General features: G+C 36.2%; 1 protein-coding gene and 1 non-coding gene across 4 annotated transcripts in view; both read right to left on the bottom strand.

Moving 5' to 3' along the window:
- TRRAP (transformation/transcription domain associated protein) overlaps positions 1-19,887 on the bottom strand; it is a 97,804-nt gene that overhangs the window by 77,604 nt on the left and 313 nt on the right. For 2 of the 3 annotated variants that reach the window (XM_061991973.1, XM_061991972.1), the window contains exons 2-19: positions 19,564-19,652; positions 18,819-18,969; positions 18,420-18,469; positions 15,456-15,566; positions 14,758-14,862; positions 14,028-14,111; positions 13,256-13,312; positions 12,488-12,613; positions 12,085-12,162; positions 11,759-11,847; positions 10,807-10,903; positions 10,343-10,481; positions 7,402-7,480; positions 6,141-6,375; positions 3,258-3,585; positions 3,067-3,164; positions 2,087-2,281; positions 1,377-1,568 (exon numbers count right to left, since the gene is read on the bottom strand). In XM_061991973.1, coding sequence (XP_061847957.1) covers positions 1,377-1,568; positions 2,087-2,281; positions 3,067-3,164; positions 3,258-3,585; positions 6,141-6,375; positions 7,402-7,480; positions 10,343-10,481; positions 10,807-10,903; positions 11,759-11,847; positions 12,085-12,162; positions 12,488-12,613; positions 13,256-13,312; positions 14,028-14,111; positions 14,758-14,862; positions 15,456-15,566; positions 18,420-18,469; positions 18,819-18,918 — 2,163 coding nt within the window. In that variant the 5' untranslated portion in view covers positions 18,919-18,969; positions 19,564-19,652. Of the gene's footprint in view, positions 1-1,376; positions 1,569-2,086; positions 2,282-3,066; positions 3,165-3,257; positions 3,586-6,140; positions 6,376-7,401; positions 7,481-10,342; positions 10,482-10,806; positions 10,904-11,758; positions 11,848-12,084; positions 12,163-12,487; positions 12,614-13,255; positions 13,313-14,027; positions 14,112-14,757; positions 14,863-15,455; positions 15,567-18,419; positions 18,470-18,818; positions 18,970-19,563; positions 19,738-19,887 lie in introns of those variants that run through there. The other variant, XM_061991974.1, reaches the window with a different exon arrangement.
- Positions 18,547-18,687, bottom strand: LOC133625254 (small nucleolar RNA ZL1). The gene has a single exon (XR_009818568.1). It is a non-coding gene; the product is annotated as a small nucleolar RNA ZL1 (small nucleolar RNA).

Raw genomic sequence — 19,887 nt, 5'->3', positions numbered from 1 at the left:
TCATATTAGCCAAATGATCCAAGTCTGCTTGCTATTCTAAGCACTAACTTCATTAAAACCAAAATCCTTCTGCAATTCTGACTGAATTAAAAATATTTGCTCCACAGAACCTAGCAGAACATAGCAGAAATCAGAAGTGATAGAATGACAGAAGATCATTCATAATATTAATTTACTCCTGATCTACATTCATGACGAATTCTTAATTTTTGTGCCTGCTAAAATTTCACTTTGAAAGCAGAATTTTACAGTTAAAACATTAGTTACAGAACCGATGTTTTTTCTAGAGCAGAGGACATGAACAGTTTGCAGGAATCATTAAAAATAGTTGATAAATGCAAGGATTCTCACAGACCAGGGACAAACAGTGACACAATTTTGGATTTTTCTATGTTCCTATGTAAATGCCACAAATAGCCTTCACCATTCAGTTTGTCTACCCAATACCCAAGGCCCACATCATCAGTCCTGTGGAAACAAAGAAAGGTAACAGAAACAACATTCTAATGACAGTTGAAATTTAATCAAGGTCATATGAATATTGCTTCATGCTATTTTTGTCTTTCAAAGAATCTGGAAAATTAGCATCCCTACCCTTTCCTACTGAAAAAACTGAAGTAATGCTGCTGTAACAAATTGTTAAGCACAGAAATGTTTTATCACATAGTTACCAGTATCAGAAATTTTATTTATTCTAAAGGTAGAAGGAAAAAAATTGGAGCTACATTAGAGAAGGAGCAAAGTTCAATTACTATCTTAATATTTCTTAATGGATACAGGCAGATGTTACTGTAGAAGTAAAAGCATACTCTTCTTATAAAACTCACTGAATTATGAGATTATGTCATCAATATAAATAAGTCCTTTGAAAATATGTTGTTGGCAGAAAAAGAGCATTCCTTAATCCTGACTTTTCAAGTGCACAGAAATATCTAATTCAATGACTTGGACCTCTTGAGTATGACATGAGCAAGCAAGATTCACCAACACACAAGTGATTCCAGTCTTAGCAAAAGTCTTAGGTTAACATGGAAACAAAGGGAGTAAAGATATAACTCCATGGCCAGGATATGCATATGGGTTTATGGCAATCCTAATCACACCACAAGCACATATCAGTCATTTATACCCAGAATTAGTAATTCACCTTATTAGTTTAAAATATGAAGCAAACATTCAAGAAACCATCTATTATAGATAAGGCGAAGTACTTGGCATTTGGAAAAAATGAGATGTATTACTAATAGTGGTTCAAACACGAAAATACTATCAAATGTTAAAGAGCATAATGATTCTCCAGACAGCTGAGAAATGTATTAAAGAATGTATATGCAAACAGGGATTTTTTTATTAGTTTTAACACAAATGACCTTTACCTTCAGCATTTGTTCATTTTCAGCTGCAAATAGTGAAACTGAGCCAAAGACTAACTTGAACAGCTTGAGATACAGATTGGAGAGTTCCACATTAGAGCCCATTTCTGGCAGCCGATCCAGAAGATATTCTACCAAAATTGTTGCAAAGAGGGCAGAGGTAGTGGGGTTTGCCAAGAAGGAATTGGCAACAATCTATAAAAGGAAACCACAAAAGAGTTATTGTTGCTGTAATGAAAAGAACAGATGGACAAACGCGCTACCAACTTAAAAACCTAAGACAAATTTCTTCCCCATCTCCACTGCTACCCAAGCAATTCAGGTTAACCTCAGTGGAAAAAAAACTATACATACAACTTCAAACTTGAATAGTTAAGTTATATTTTAGATATGTTATAGTACTTGTGTGTGTAAAACAGAACATTAATATAACAATGTGAAAAACAAAAGAACTCCACAATGTTTGATACTTTTCAAGAATGCAGTCCATTCGTATCTTCTACACTGAAGTGCTCATGTTTGTATTGCACCAGTTAGTCTGGAAAGTTTCTGAAAATCCATCTTTATAGAAGTATTTGTATAGACTACTTCAACTCTTGTGTGTTAATTTCAACATTATTATTTATATTTCTTATTATGTATTTCAAGGCATAAACTATTTTCTATATGCTGTTTATTATCAATTGAAAAAAAAACAAACAAAAACATAATACCTGAAGAGCATAGTTCTTTGAGATTCTCTCCACCATATAAGGAACAGTAGTTTGAAAGATTTCTTTAAAAGTTAAAGGGTTCATCATTGTAAACACACCAGCAAAATGCTCCAGAACTTCCTTTTCCTCTTTCATTCTGACTGTCTGACAGTTTGCTACTCGAACATATGTCTGTCCGTTTCCTGCTATTTGGACCTACAGCAATTAAGAAAACACACATATGGGTTACAGAACGTTAATATTTTTTTCCTCACTATTCTTAAAATACCTTTTGAAAAAAAATGGTATTTTACATCTTTCACATGCAAGATCTACACAATTAAGTGTTGGACACAAGAGCCAATAGTGACAATGAAAATAGCAAAATAGAGTGTTTTCAGCACAGATTTTAAGCATATTAAGTCAGGAGTGGAAAAAAAATACAAGAGGATATCATAGTGTATTTGTAAAAGTCACTTAATTCCAAATCACGTACATTTATATTCCATCAGTACTTTGTCTAACTACAGAAGACAAATGTAGCCAAGTGAATGCCTCAACTGATAGCTAAATCATTGAATGGTAGGGGTTGGAAGGCACCTTTAGAGATCATCTAGTCCCCCTGCAGAAGTAGGTCCACTTAGATCAGGTTGCACAGGAACATGTCCATGCAAGTCTTGAAGACCTCCAAAGAAGGAGACTCCACAACCTCCCTGGGCAGCCTGTGCCAGTGCTATCTCTTTTCATTAAAGATACAATCCACCACATGAAAGACAATTATTTTTAGTCTGATCTGCCTGCATAAATACAGATACTAACAGCTGTTGAGGAAATAGTGTGGTTTTTTGCAAGTAATAAGTACTCTGACATTTCCTAATATTGAAATGAAAGACTTGATGGAAATACACCACAACATCGTCTTTTAGCTGACAAATAAATCCCTATTAAAAGATCTAACAATAACTGTATAAATAAAAGTGTCATGCAGCCAAGTTACATACCTGATAGATATCTAAAGCTTGCATTGCATATTTTACCAGTTTTATATAGATTTGAGTCTCCTTAGGTTGCAACTGCTTATTGGGAATGAATTGTGCTTCTGAAAGAAGATAAAGAAAAAAACAGCAATCAGGCAGTAACTATTTGGTTTCATGCCAGAGAGTTTTTGTAATGAAATATTATGCAGTTTTACCACCAGGAGCTTTGCACGATGTTATGCCCCACGTGATTGTCTTGACACCGCAGACCAAAGTTTTTACCAAGCTTCGGCAATCTGTGACCTGAAAAGTCTGTTTATCTTCTTTTTCTTTCTCCCCTTGCTTTTCAAATACAGGTACTGGTGCAGGGGCTACTGGAGTGGCTGGAGCAGGAGACGGAACAGGAACAGGCGCTGCGTTGGCTGCTGTCGGTACTCCAGGTAACGCGGCTTCAGCAGCTCCAAGTTCAGACTGCGGCTTGCATTTTTTAAAAATTACAGAAAGCTGGTATCGTGCTATAGTGTGAAACTTCAGAACAAAAACCTAAGGCACAAAGAGCAAAGGCAAATGAAAGAGCAGGGAGAGGAAGAAAAAAGAAAATAAGTTTCTTCAAAAATCATTCTAAATTTCATCAAGCTAATACTTTAAACTCACATACTGGGGTCAATAACAAAGTATTTCTGAAATCATTCAAATGACAGCAAACATTTTTAAATCTACCAACAAAGTACTTTGCTCACTTTTAACAAGTTCCAAAAGTAAAAGTATTTGCTGGGAACTAGTAAAGCCATCAACTAAAAATCTGCTATCTCTACAATTCTATTTAATATAAAATTAAAAGGTATTTGAATTCATTTTTAAAAATAAGAAATATTTATAACCTGAAATACTAAGTATGTTAAATATCAAATTCTCCCATTTTACAGATAGATATGAAATGCTTGTCAGATGTATCAAAAGATGTATACATTATAGGCTCAAGTTAAAAGAGAAGATTGAGGGGGGATCATATTAATATTTACAAATATCTAAATGGTGGGTGTCAGGAGGCTGGGGCATCCTTTTTTTCCCCGATGGTATCTAGCAACAGGACACAGGGTAAGCTGGAACACAAAAAGTTCCATTTAAACATAAGAAAATACTATTTCACTGTTCAGGTGAGGGAGCCCTGGCACAGGCTGCCCAGGGAGAGTGTGGAGTCTCCTTCCTTGGAGGTCTTCAAGACCTGCCTGGACATGTTCCTATGTGACGAGATCTAGGTGAATCTGCTTCCACAGGGAGTTTGGACTGGATGATCTCTAAAGGTCCCTTCCAACCCCAACCATTCTATGATTCTAAGTTCCCATTTTATACAGCAGATCAGATTTAGAAAGCAATAATCAATCCTGCAGAACAGTGGTCCCCAACATTTCTGCCTCTTGGCTCATACTAAACAAGGAATGTGTGGCATAAGGGTTCAGTTTAAAAATTTCTGTATTTCCCAGGTTTTAAAATCTACATCTACTTGCCTTGATCAAATGTTGCTTCAGTTCTCTATGCTTCCTGCTTCCATAGATAGATCTTCTCTGAATTCACATATTTAAAACAAATTCTACTTGATCAACAAGTGACCAAACAACTGTGCTAGAGACCAGATTTTTTTTAAAGTAGAAAAAAAAAGCAGAATTGTATTTGGAAGCAAAACCCTATTAGAAAGCTAGTTCATTTTGAGAAACCTGGAATGAAAGACCCAGAATAATGGATACCATCAAGATTTTTCACTTGCATTGTCACGTGTACTTTGTATTTACGATGAAAGCCATTCCCTAAAACACAGCTACCTTAAAAAAGGTTCAGAGGTAATATAAAATCATCTGGAGATGACTAAAATGACTAAACCTCTTCTCTGGTGCATTTAGAACCATGACAGTTTGTCAATGACAGAGAGGAGTCACAGATGGAGGGGATCTGCTTACCTTAAAACGTTAACATCAGCTTGAATTACATTTCAAGACATGTTCTTACACCCCAAAACAAGATTATTAAACCAGTAATTGCCCTACAAGTGTTTTACTCTACAGTGTATCTTCACGTTGTGGGTAAGAAAAACACTAGGCAATCTTTTTCTATTAAAAACTTGGCTGCAGTAAGCAGCTGTCAAGCAGCTGTTTCACTTGTACTACACCATGGGTGACAGCTTTTCAGGTGCATCCCTAACTTTAGAAGTATTAAAAAAAAACAAACCCAAATTATCCTTAAAAAGGATCAGCAGGTCTTCAAAGTGTAGCTATTTCACATCTTACAGATAGTATTGGGCTATATGAAGGACCTGAGAGATACTCCTCTTTCAGGATTATCTAAATATTTTTTAAAATTAATATTTAAAATATTTAAAGAAAATAAATATTTAAGAAGTAAAAGACATTTAAAATAAAAAATAATATTTTTTAAAAAAAAAATAACCAGAAAGCATTAAAAAAAACTTAACTGGGGAAAAAAGATTACAATGCAAATTTAAAGGAAAATTTTAAAAAATAATCATAGAATCATAGAATGGTAGGGGTTGGAAGGGACCTGTAGATATCACCTAGTCCAAATCCCCTGCAGAAACAGGTCCACCTAGATCAAGTCACATAAGAATGCGTCCAGGTGGGTTTTGAAGACCTCCAGAGAAGGAGACTCCACACCCTCCCTGGGCAGCCTGTGCCAGGGCTCCTTCACCTTCACAATAAAATAGTTTTTTCTTATGTTTAAATGGAACTTCTTGAGTTCCAGCTACATCCCATTACCCCTTGTCCTGTTGCTAGATACCATAGAAAAAGGGATGCCCCAAGTTAAGCACTCCTGTTAAGCTGCCCCCAGCATCATACACATTCAGTTTCCCGCTTTGAAACAAGTGACTGAATGAATAAGCTGAGTTGGCAATGCATCTCCACTATAGCTGAGAAATTATCCCAGTTGCATAGCATTTTAAAAAGTTTTTGTCTGAAATATAAAAATTAAACAAAGTATGCAGGCTGTTTCTACATATTCTCATTTCTGAAGGAAGAAGAATATAAAATACAACTGACAACATAAGAAATTGGACTTATTAGCAAATGTTTTAAACAAATCAATACCTCCAGCATTCTCATAAGAATGTCTCTACCATTTCCATTTTCCTGTTCACTTTTAGACCGGATACAATCGACCAAATTTAGCAGAAGCTTGCAAGACATTGTCTGGATACTGCTGGGCAACGACTCATCATCAATGTTCTTGGCAAATAACTGGACAGCAAGGGAGAGATCATTGAGTGGTAAATGCTGACGGACATGATGTACCAGGTCTGCCAGTGTACTGTATGCAAGTGGTCTATCAGTAAAAACAAGAAAGGAAGAAAACACATTGAGGACAATTATAATGCTTATTAATTGAACTTAACCAATAATTATTGCCTGGGACTATTTCCAAGATCCTACATCCAAAGTTTCCTATTTTTATCTGCAAATTCAAGAGTTCACAAGGCTTTTGCAACTACACAAGAGAATTACAATCTGTATAATTTAACCAAAGGTGCATTAATCTGTCTCACAATACTAATATTACTCTTCTGATCTTTGTCTCATTGCTGAGCACATATTTTCATCTATATACAGTTAAGAGCAAATAAGTATGTCTCAAGTCACATTTTAAGCAGTGTTGGCAAACTGTTTCACCGCCAATCACTGATGATTCCCGATTTCAAAAGTAGTTATGAAAATGAATAACTATTAAAAATCATTTCTCCTCAAATAACAGGCTAAAGTACCTAGTACAGGGAGTATTTCTAGATCTAATACGTGTTGTCAGTAAGATACACGTGATGCTTAAGCAAGAGGAAATAATTCTCCTTCACGTATTTTAATTTGGAAAGCAAAAGGACCTAAAAACTACTAGACTACTGAAGAGATAGAAAGTAGTCATCCCATTTATTTTTTCAATTGCAAATTAACAAGTTTTAAGGTACTTAATGACAAAACAGTCAAAGTCTCATTCAGACCTTCTAACGGACACAAGATTTAAGCTATTTCATAAAATATTGGGAAGATACTGAGTTGATTTTACTGTGACCACTGTTTAGGTTGTGCTCTGCAATTCAAAAAACGAAGTAATTTTCATTTGCTCATATATCTCCTTTTGCCTCACACTCACACTGCTGTGCTGCACCATCCATGTGTTGAACAACCACTGCTCTTTACAGCAGCAGTACAATTTCCAATATTAGCATCTAGTAAAACTGGTCACTTAAAGCAAAGACTTTGAGCCCTATACACACACTGCTGTAAATACTAATACACCTTGAAATAAACCACCCCTAGCAGGTAGGCAACTGTCTATTGCGAAGCTATTCTATCATACCTCAGTGTCTCTCGGGCAGTGTATCCAGACCCAATCAGTATAGATTCATCAAACAGCTTGTCCATACATGGAATAAATTCTAAAGTTAAAAAGAGAAAAAATTAAAATCTATTCATAAAGATTGGCAAAGAAGATTATCAAAATAAGGTAGTTAAACATTAAACCACTTCACTAAGGTATTTAAACCTATGTCAGAAAGTGGTTGTATTACAAACTTAATTCCAGAATTTACAAAAGGCAGTGTCATTGACAAGGAAACTTTCAATTAACCTGCAGTGGCTAGAACTCCACTGACACCTGCCCCTTGAATAACATTACAGTACACAGTCAAAGTCACAGCACTAATACAACAAAACAGTTACACTTCAAAGGGAAAAAATGCTTCTACTATTTTCAACTTTGCAGAACTTTTTATATGTAACTAATACTGGAAAGGACAAGTTTGAGCAACACTGTACATTACAACTCTATTTTGTCTAGCATATTAATGAACAAGCTCTATTCCAAAACAGATAGAACTTGAGGTCCGGGGAAGAAAAGGAAGCTGTCAGTAACAAACAAGTCACACAAGACCACAGAAGCATTTTCTTTTGAAACATAGAAATCAAAAATGGAATTTATCAGGTCATTCCATCCTAGAGGCACATAATGGAAATGGCAGGAAAGATTAACTGCTCCCACCTCCAAGTAATGAAACAAGTTAAAACTTACTAATAAGTAAGCAAAAAGACAAATAAAGAGAAAAGGGTACATCCAGCAACCTTCATCCTCCATAGATTTCCAAACAATAAATAAATAAAAGATAAAATTGAGTATTTTCTGGATGAAATCTGTAACAGACAAGGAATCAGGATGGTCCACTTAAATGAAAGGGACAAAATATAATCTGTCTGCTGTAAGAGAATGTCACACTCTGGAAAAGTGCAGAGGAAGAGAAAATGACACTGTTTTTTGAGGGGAGTAGAGATCTGTAAGACTTATGGTGGAAAAAGCAAATAAAGAACAGGGAAAAAGAAATCAGATGTAAAGATAATTTACAAGGCAACCATCACAGCAGTCATGATGTGAGAATAAATTCAGGCATAACTAACAAATAATACAATGGAGAAAAAAGCTGAGTCAAAAAGATAGTCAGAAGGAAAACTACCTTTGATCATCAAACCCCTCTGAAAAAAAGAAATTAGTCTTGGATGCACTAGTGTTAGCAGAGCAGAGAGATTAAGACACAAATCCTGACTATGAAATAAAGCAACAGAAATGCAAATTGAAAACAGAAATGACATTTTGTTTACTGAACACATTTAATATTAATATTCCTGTATTGTGTTGCTTCTGTTAACATGAACTAGTAAGTGAAATTGAAGCAAAGCAAGTAATAATAAACTGTTTACACCACACCACTCATTGAAGTCTCTCAATAAACTTCATATGATAACAATATTTTACATTGAAATTAAGAAATGTTCACAACGTTCAGTCACTAGAATTTCAGAAATGCCATGCAAACCACTGTAGCTTTTTGAAATAAGAATGAAAAGAGGCAAGTTTCTAAAATTGACTTGAATTCTCTCTTCTAGGATGAGTTTTAAAACCTCCATCTAAGATTTATGTGCATATGATATTTTGCTTATATGAAGTACTTTTAGACAAGGGTAGTCTCTACAGTGGAACCAGTAGAGAGAGTGAGTACAGTTTTACCTCCACCCTCTTTTAGGAATCAGAAACAAAACTCCACCCAACAAAACACACCACAATAAGATATTAGGGTCTTATTCACTAACTCTCAATAAACACAGAAAACCTAGTTTGAAAGATCATGTCAATGAGAACAATAATGCCAAAAGGCCTACTAACATTTCCAAATAAGTTGAACTATACCAGCAGAATGACCAAAGCTTTATCTTGCACATATCTCTGTATAGTTTATATCCCACTTCTCTTCCTCACACTCCTTACTCCTCCTGTGATACCACGTTTCCTTTTCTCTTAAATGTTTCTTCGCATTTCCACCTCTCCTCCCTGGCTCCCAGGCAGTCAGGAGCAGGGCTGCATTATCATCAACATGTATGCTAAAAGGCCAGCTAGCTAAGGATAATGAACTGCCCAGCTCACACTGTTAATTACTCTTCCTATGGAGACACTAACTCATATTTTGTTTGCTACTCAAACGCTTAAGTTCACAGAGGATGTAGAACACTGTATCTTTAAGATCGCACTCTTCTGTTGAATTTTGTTGCAACCGTCAAGTTCAAAAGCTAGCAAGGAAAGGCTGAAAAATGTAGACCAATTAAGCTAATTTCTTTAGAAAAATAGCCAAAGAAACAGCTTTCCATGTGACCACAACACTAAACTCCTGAATTAGGAAACGTTACTAACTTGTCCAAAAAAATAACACCTGCAAGACATCACACTGCCTCATAATTGCTATTAGATGAAAAGAATAAGGATGTCATAGTAAAGAGGAAAAGACTTACAAAATACTCTCATTTCCAATCTGGCAAAACAGAACATATTCACCAAACCTAGTTACTTCAGGCAAACCAAAAATGGTCTTCTGCTACAGGCAAATACTGTGAGCTGAATTAAGTACATGGTAGCAGATATTGACAAAACAACCTCCACTCAGGTTAACAGATTAATACTTTAAAGTATCCATACAATTGTAAGCACAATTACAAACATTTGTTGGGGGTCTATCGTCAAAGGGTAATTACTTGGAACAATATATACTTGGAAAGCTAGAGGAAAAAAATGGTGCAGTGTGTCATCTTCTTAAGGAAAAAGAAAAAAGGCAAAACAAACAAACAGAAAAAAGATCATGCATACTCCTAAAATAATCAGAAGTAGCAGTCCAAAGTAATATGCAACATGTCTCTTAAATGCACAGAAACAGTTTAAGTCTTTCCAGTTTATAGATATACTTTTTAAAAGTACTACATACGGCTCCTTAAGTCTGTCGTCAAGATGTGCTTAGCAGCAATGAGAAGCTCCTTCCGGAGGTGTGCTGTTTCAGCTGGACAATTGGAGAGCAACTGCAACATTCCTTTTACCATTTGCTGAGAATATTTAGCAACTAGTTCCTGTAATAAAAAAAAAACCAACAACATGAATACAATTACTATGACTTTCTATTTTAAAGCTTTGCTTTACATTTGCCAAATAACATTTAATTAAAATTCCCTTGTTTCTCTTTAACAGGTATTCCATAAGTGCCTGGGGCAAGGAGAAAGGAACATTTTCACTTTGCATCCACATGAAATTACTTCTGAAAGGACAACCAAGTTTAGCCCCATCTTCAGAAATGCTCTTCTCTCCAGTCTCTGACGCACTGCAGTCACGCTAGTCAATTGCCTATAACTACAGACATGTTGCACTGAGGAATAAAGCAACAAAACTACAACCTACCTGATATATTCTTATGATGTAAGCCAAAAAAGACAATGTTTTAATTTGAGCAGCAATAAAATCCGCATACAACTCCTTGTTATAAAGTTTATGTTGCCTGAAATTAAATTGAACAGCAGTTATGGTTTTGTTCCTCCTCTTTAATATCTTAGTTCAGAAACGTACAGAAGTTTCAAATTACACCATCTTATAGCAAGGTTCCTCCTTCATAAGGGCAAAAGATCATCACAGGAGAGACCCCTATCTACAAGCTCTGTGCCATTCAGATTCCCAGTATCTTGTGCTTTATGTAGAAATACACAGCCCTGACACAGCCATACAATTTTCAGTTTTCTACAGAAAGCCAAACAAATGTATGAGCAGCAAACATTTGGCTCCAGTCCCCTAACTGGGGCAATTTTTTTCTCCAAGTAATATTCCCTCCCACACACTTGTCTGTCTCTCTCAAACTTCAACCACTTATTCAGATCATCCAGGCAGATAAAAACAGAGATCTTACTCCTGCTGCCCTGCTCAGTAGCACTTGCTGCTCTTTAGAAACATCTCTCTAAAGCAGGAAAAGCAGCTCTTGCATCTGCAATATCATAAAGCTTCACCTAAGCTGTATTTCAGAGGAGCAAAAGTGTATCTCTGGTGATATGATAAAGTTCAAACAACAGCAGTGTCTCAGATAACATGGTCTCCCCATCACACACTTTCTCTAGTAGTATGGATTTCTGTTGGGAATTCTATTTTCTGAATTTTATCAGTGACACATAATGCAAATACCAAGAATTGCCAATGAGTTCACCTACAAAAAAACTTGGAACAATTTTAAGTCAAATTACCATTGTTACTTTTGAGATTAATGTAGAAATTACAGGATAAAAGACAAATATTTTGGGTGACATTGTATAACAGGTTTAAATAGTTTATCCGAAACATCATCAAAATACTTTTAAGTTGCTCTTACCTTGCTTGACCAGAAACCTGTATTATAATAGTGTTCATAATCAAGGGCACAAATTCGGCTACTACATTATGAATGTTCAGTTTGTAGAGCTTAAAGAAAAAGAAAAACAAAGTAGTATTAGAGAAATTTACAAGTCACACTCACAGTCAACTTGTCGAAGAGCTAATGAGAAAAAAATGAAAAAATCTCAGCAGCTTATTTTTAGACCTTATTTGAATCTCAAAAAGACATTACACTCATTTTTACAAATACATTAGTCAGCAGAAGTTATACAAGCTATTCAGTAAAAAAAAACATTTACATAGAATAAACTGGAGTATACACACCTGATACATAAGAACAACAATTATAGGTAGCTCAGCCAAGACCTTTAGAGATAGAGATCCTCTGGGAATTATAGAATGCTGAAAGAAAGAATAAATTATTCTCAACAGTTTCATAATTAATGAAAAAAAAGTATTTGGAACACATTTTTCAAGAAGCTGCTCATTTTAACAGCACTATATTTAGTGATAATAAATTTTTAACAGCACAAAACTACTTATTATATTTAACAAAAATACTGTAACTACAGCTGCATAGAAAATAGCTGAAAAGTTGCAATCAGCTTCTAGAAACACATCTTGACAAGAAAATCAAGCAAAAAGAAAGTGTGTTACCTTTACCTGCCCTTATGATCTGAGGTATAATGACACAGTCAGTCTCAGAGATAAAAAGCAGAATACTCACTGTTCTCGTTTCACTATCCTCTCGCTCAGGGTTTACTTTCACCACAATTGTTGTAATCATGCCAACCATTTCTGGAGTAGGAACGGTGTTCTCTGGAATCACCTGAGGATTCTCAAAATACCGATTCTACAAGCAAAGATGAGAAGAAAAATATAATAATGCAACTAACAGTCAAAAGGCTGTTTATCTAAGTAGAATTCCTCCATATCATTTTTTCCCACAACTTACTGCAGACAGTTTTTTCTTCATTGCACATGACATTTACACAGCAGTATCTACTAGGATTACATAGTTACCTTCACTCCCATTAGAGCAAGAAGTATAAAAGCATCTCCAGACAAGGTGGTTCTTTGCTAAAAAAAACCCCATCCAAACAAATCCTCTGTATCAGGGAGGAAGAGCAGGCAATGTCCTCCACAGAGATGAAACATTCTGAAGTACTCTGTCTGCTGAAAGCACCTCACCTTTCCCTCAAGAAAATCATTTGGCTACAAGGACACCACTGCAGCTAACTGACCAGTATTTTATTATAAAAATTTACCAGTTTTCTCACACTAGTAATACTGCACTAGAAATAGAAGTTCTTCTGACTCAAAATCTCAATTTCCCCATTTATTAGAGGTATTTTAGTTAAATATATTTATTAAAACTATATTCACTCTGTATCACTAGATACAAAAGTAATGATGTTAATATCTTTTAGAGATTAATAATTAAAAACTAATTTTCTGACTCTAGTAAGGGCAACTGAAGAAATTACAAGCTTACCACTACTTTTGGAAGTTCCTTGTAAATCTGTTTCACAAAATCCAAAAAATGATGAATCTAAGGAAGAAATAAATCAGTTTACCACAATGAAAAAACATTTCACTATTTTGGAATCTCTGTATTAACAATATAATTACATAAAATCTTTAGTCATCAATATTCTTCATAATTTATAAGCATCTGAAAATGTTCTCCTATTTCTGTCTGTTCTGCCAATAGTAATTTGAACTGCACTTGGAAATTAATCTATCATCTCAATAAATAGTAGTATTAGATATTTTAATTGGTTTTAGTAATTACTGCTAATGATTATTGTCTTTCTAGGAAAGAAATCAAGTAAAGAAGGCAAAAGAATAAAATAGCTAGCTTTCAAATACTACTCCACGAGTCACAGGAGAGAAGAAAGGGGGGGCAGTGGAGAGAGACAATCATAATACTCCTTTTCCAGGATTTTCCCTTCACAATCTAAGAAAGCACCAGTTCTTTTCTCTTCTGTGGAAATTTTATTCTTTAGTCTAACCATACTGCCCACAAATACTTAAAGCAAATGCAACTAGGTTTTAACTGTTTCTTCTCAGGGGTGCTAGCATTATGCAATCCACTTTTTAAAATAAAGGTAAAAAAATTAAGTATATGGTTACCATAACAGGTCAGACACTATAAAAGGACAGAAGGAAAAAATACACAAACTATCCAACTCAGCTAAACAAAATAACAATTCTGAATAGCACAGCAGCAAGTTCTATACCATATAAGAAGATTTATGACCTACTTCTTGAGTGATTGCTGGTCGGAACTGTTTGTGCAATTCAATAATTATTCTTAAGCAAATCAGTACATTTTCTTCATTCTCTGTCTGGAAAAAAAAAAAAGAAAGAAAGAAGAGAATCTTCAGTGAGTCTACTGCTGCATTCTTCAACTACTGTGTAAGTACTTCAAAATCCTATAACATTATACTCATCTGGGCAACCCGCAAGCGTTCCATTAATATTAATTTGCATGAGCAAGATGCCTTTCCTTTGATACAACTTTACCTTGCCTTAGAGCGTGGCTTAAATTCAATTTACCTCTACTGAAACAAAAAACATGAGTTTCAATCACTGTACCCTCAGACCTGTTTCTGTTGCCATATAGACACACGTGGAGCTCTTTACACACAAGACAACTCCATATGGAGCAGTTTATTTACTGTGAGCTTCAAATGACAACGTTTTCAATTCCAAGAAACAAAACAAAGTCTCTAGAACAGGGTATCTGCACTTATATGAGTCAGAAAAGTGTTCATGAATGAAATCTAGTTTGTAAAATCCAAGTTTCTAAAAGGCAGAAAATCTGTAGATAGTAAGATATCACAATGGTGAACGCTAAACAGAAAGCTTTTCCATTCATACTTCAGAAGCACAGCTACTTAAAATGCTACCCCAAACAATTTCTGGAGATGAAGAAAGAAGAGGAAAACAGTTCTGAAAACTTGAAACAGTTTTAGGTGGAAAAAACGGTACCTCTAGAAATCTAAACATCACAGATAGGATATTTTTGGTATGAAGCCGAAGATGTTCATTTGTTGGGATTCTGTGAATGATTTCAAGCACCAGCTTTCGGAGTTGCTGTAATTAAAAAAACACAAAAAAGGGAGAAAAACTAAACATATGATTGAACTTTTATTTAAAATTCCACAAAAACAAACAATTGGTTGCAATATCTTTTCATGTCAATACTTCTGCATGCTTAAAAAGAAAACAAAAGCCATTTTACTTTGTGTTGATACATGCTTATCTACAAACACATACACTTTCCTATGAACCACATATGTGGAAATTTACAGACTTACCGTTGAAAAATGAAAGTTATGAAACTTTTTTTAAGGAACTCAGTTTAAGTATTTAATGACACAGATTCAACTTTTGCTTTTCTTTCCACAGTAAAGTCAGTAATTTGTAAAAATGTGTCTCCTATTTCAGTGTGAAACTCAATTCTGTTGCATCTAGTTTTCCCTCGTTTTTCATAGAAACACAGACTTGCAGTTTATAAGTAACTTATTTAGAAACTAGATTTTCTCAATTTTATTGCACGTGACAGATCTATTTTTAACAACAAAGTCTATACATAAATCAGCTCATTAGGATAATCAAGTACTTCACTGAAGGAGTAGTCTGCTGCATACACTGCAATAAGGGAAGAGACACTCTACATGATTTACCTGTGCTGGCTTCTCCTGCAGAAATTGAACTTCGCCATCCTGTAGAAAGGTGAGAAACCGAGGGATGATGTGTTCCAGGAACGTAGAATATTGAGGGGATGATGTCACATTCTAAAAAAAAACCAAACAAACAAAAAATCCACATAAAAACAAAAACACACCAAAGAAGTGAGGACACAGACAAAACAAACATTACACAGATGATACTAAGTTACTTTCCAAGCCATTGTTAAATATTTTCAGCAACTTTGTAACAGATCAGTGATTATACATCTGCTGACACATTACAGAGCACTTTTAGTGAAACAAACAAAAGTGCTTACAAATGAATCTCCTTTCTCCAATCACTAGTATTTTTTTTCTCCTATTTTAACACTGTCACTTCACACCACATAACATAAACCTATTTTAAAAAATAGGGGGAAAGAAAAACGCTGCAGAAGTTTTTTTAATGTTAAAGACCAAGAAGCACCCCAGATGTACATTTCATTGCTCTAGGATTCCCAAGACTTTCCAACCACTGTTAAATTGATACTTTAATTACTTCTGCAAACATGTGTACATACATACAACATCTAAAGTAAGCACTGCTTTCTCTCAATACGTTGTGAAAACACTCTTGCACTATTGTCCACTTATGAACTCAGAAGAAATAGATGAGCAAGCTTCCTCCATCTGCAACTGCCGCACCTGACTTAAAAAAAAAAAAATCTAACAGGGCCACTGTGAAATTGATTTGGAAACTCAGTATTCTAAGAAATTGTCTCACAAATCCATCCAAGGAAAAGTATATACCCACAAATCCAGCTTATATTTCTGAAAGCACCTTACCAACCTCTTTGCTAAACAGCAAAGAGAGAGAATTAGCAGCACCTCTGTAAATATGAATTAGTGTTCTGAACCATACAAGCAACTAAAAACCCCAATACTCTAACCAACTTCAGAATGCTACTGGTACAAAACATCGGCAGCAACAACAAAGATTGATTCTAAAGGCTTTTTCTCCTCCAAAACAGACAATGAAAAGACAAGGAATACACTCCTCTCTCCTCACTTAAAAGTGCAGAATCTCTATAAAGAAGTGGAGGGAAAAAAAAATCCCCCTCAAACAATTTCTGAGAAATCAGATTCAAAACTATCAAATGTTTCCATCCAGAAATTGCTTTGGAAGAGCAATATCCTCCGCTAGGCCAGAACAATGCCCTAACAACTAGCCCAACAACTGGCACTGTCAAGTGGATAACATTATGGTGAAGCATCCCAGTTTTAAATCCCACTTCAAGAATCATCAATCCATCTTTAGTTCTACCCCCAATTAGAGAGACATCCAGATACATAACACAGACAACAGAATCTGAATGCTGTAACTTTCAACAAACAGCTGTTTTTTGAAAAAAAAAAATATTTATTCACTTGAAGTGCAAACCAAAACTTGCTGAACTTCATGCAGATTGAAACTTAAAGTAGGTGATAGAGAAGACTGAATAACGAAAGTACGGAAACAGAAAGTGAAAAGAAACCATTCAGCGTAAGAACATGCAACAATAGTGCCTGCAACTTCCAAAGGAAAACAGGAAACTAAAACTATATTAGTGGTTCCTTTTGCTCCCTCAAGCATTTTCTAAGAAATGGAACTGTACTTGAGCATAAGTCAATTCATCCTCTCTTTATGTGAGTTCCAAGAGAACATTATCAAAACAAATATTGAACAAGTTCTTCCCTACTGAAGACAAGAGCAAAGAGGATCAACTAAGTCTTCACAGATCACTAGACCAGGCTGTTAAAACTATTCTTTTAGTCAAATAAAAAATTACTTTCAGAGATAACAGGTCAGCTTAAATAGATAAAAAACTCTGCAAGAATATTTTTAGATACTCATTTACAGCAATATGAAGCTCTGCTCACCCCATGGACATACAGATACAGAACTGTCAGACACATCTATGCAAGGATTAAATCTTTTAACTTCATTATTAAAACGTTACATCAGCTCTAAATTTATTATTCCCCTATGTTAACCTGAACTAAACAAACAAATTCATTGGACAGGAAATTCCATCAATCACTCAGAAAGAACTAAAACTGACACAGTTTTCAACATTTAGCACCTGTGGGATGTAGCTTTGCATAAAGCTTACTTTAAAATATCCAAAGACATTAAACAGGACTAGAATGTCTATTTACATTTCTGTATTACGGACTAAGATCGATCACTTCAAATAAAGCAGGTAAGGAATTAATACGTTCTAGTGGTATCACTTCTTTTTAATCACCAGCATAACTAAAAACATAGAAAACTGCAGTGATTCTAAGATCTTGAATTTACTCTACAAAATAACAAGTTGTCTATAATTCCAGAAGACACACATTATAATTAAATATTCATCTACAATATAGTTTCTGCTAACACAGGGTGGTTTTAACTTGTGTCTCAGTTTTCTTCCGCTGCTCATCTAAACATGATGGTCTATTACTATGCAAAAGACGTCACTGGAGCCATTTCCACTCCTGACTGTCAGATTCTGCATCTGACATCATGTTCCCCACCTCTACACTATGAAACTACTCTGAGGTATCAGCAGGGCCTCTGCTACAGGATGACAAAATACACACTTGAACTAATAAAAGAAAGCTTTAAATACAGATATTTTGCATTGTTTAACCAAAGGGAAGAAAAATCTATTATTTCACCTTTATTTAAACGCTTACTGAATACAGATTAGAGAATGAAAGAGCTCTCCAAGTCTTCAATAACCTTGCTAACTCCTAACTACAAACCTAAAACGAATGACTTATGACAATGTAAAACACAAGGTACTAACAGTAATATTTTATCCATTTAACACCAGAAATCAAATCAACACACATTAAGCACAGGACTGCTAGGTCAGAAGATTAGGGCTTTCTGATGGGTTTTTGTTGTTCACGGCTCTTTGGGTTTGTGGAATTTCTTTCTTTATTTACCTCAAAATTCTCGCTCACTTCTTGCATCATTTTCAATTTGGTTTCATCAGCTGAAAAGAGAAATTCAAGCAAAATAATTAAATGTGAAACTACATCATGAAGGACACCACCAGGCTCATTGATCAAAGAAGCAATCAGATCTTATCAGTTTAGCAATCATGGCCCAATTATAAGGCACACAACTCTCACAACCAACCATCACACAACTGCACACACACACCTCACTCACCTTGGCTCATGCAAGTCTAACTCATCATTTTGCTTCTTCAAAAATCAGAACTCAAATGAAATTCCAAGTTAATTCAATTCATATTTATCAACTGTCTAAACAATCCTGCAACATTTGTTAAGCAAACTATTGAAGGACTGTAACTTTTAATTCAAGAAAAGGTATCTTACGTGTATTGACATCTGTAAGAGCAGCCACAAACTGAAGATACTTTTTCATCAAAGTGGTTTGGTCCACCACTGTAGGCCCCTGTGCTGAAACGAATGCCATCTTGGAGGAGGTAGGATCAGCTTTCAGTACATAAAATCACAAGCAACACACCTACAAAAAAAGTATTAGTTTATAGGGCTGGTTAACATCAGCTATCACAACATCTACACCCGTTCTTTCGGCATATTGAAGAGGACACATCCTTTCCAAAGCACACAACTATCACACTTGGTTAGGTTTACAAATATAATGCCCAGCATGTACAGCACTCAGTATCATAGGAAAACACTTCTAGACAGAAGCTGTGACAAGGCTCTTCACATCACTGCCTAACTTTTCCATTTCCTTTCTCGCAGAAACAGCAGCAGGCTGAGGGATGCTCCTGGCCCCACACACATATTATATTGTCTTCCCATTCCACCAGATCCCAAACTTACAGCTACCCTTGGGTGCACCCTGGCAGGACTCACTTCCAGGCGTGTAAGAGGAGCTGCCCTTGTCGATGGTAAAGAAACGTGAAATCAAATTCAGCTTGAAAAGCCGACGACCCCTCTCCTCACCTCGTCAATTTCCTGTCAGTTCTCCCACATACCCTGCTTCAGCCAAGCCGCACTTCACGGCGCCCGCCGCGACCCACAGCAAGGGGTGCCCCGCGAACCCCCACCCCGTCCTCCCCAGCTGCCCCAGGAGCCCCGCGTCCCTCACCTTCCCCGCCGCAGGGCCGCTCGCCACTGGGTCTCTCCCTGCTGCCAGGGCGCCATCACGCCGACCCCATCCTGATTGAGGCGCCCGCCCTGTGAACATGGGGACCCATTAACGGCCGCAACAAAGCTTTTCCCCGTTCCTCCGCCCTCCTGGTTCCCGTCCTCGGCCCAAGGCCTCCGGAGCGCCGGTGCTGGCGGGGCTCCGGCCCCTTCCTCCTCCCCGCGGCGCGCCGGTTCCGCCCCGCAGGCTGCGCTGCGCAGGGCCTCGCCTTCCGCCGCTTCGCGTCACCCCACCCCCCGCGCCCAGGCCTGAGCCCACCGAAGC

The sequence above is a fragment of the Colius striatus genome, chromosome 3 (genome assembly GCF_028858725.1).
Source record: "Colius striatus isolate bColStr4 chromosome 3, bColStr4.1.hap1, whole genome shotgun sequence".
Taxonomy (NCBI): Eukaryota; Metazoa; Chordata; class Aves; order Coliiformes; family Coliidae; genus Colius; species Colius striatus.
This window is presented reverse-complemented; position numbering and strand designations above follow the sequence as displayed.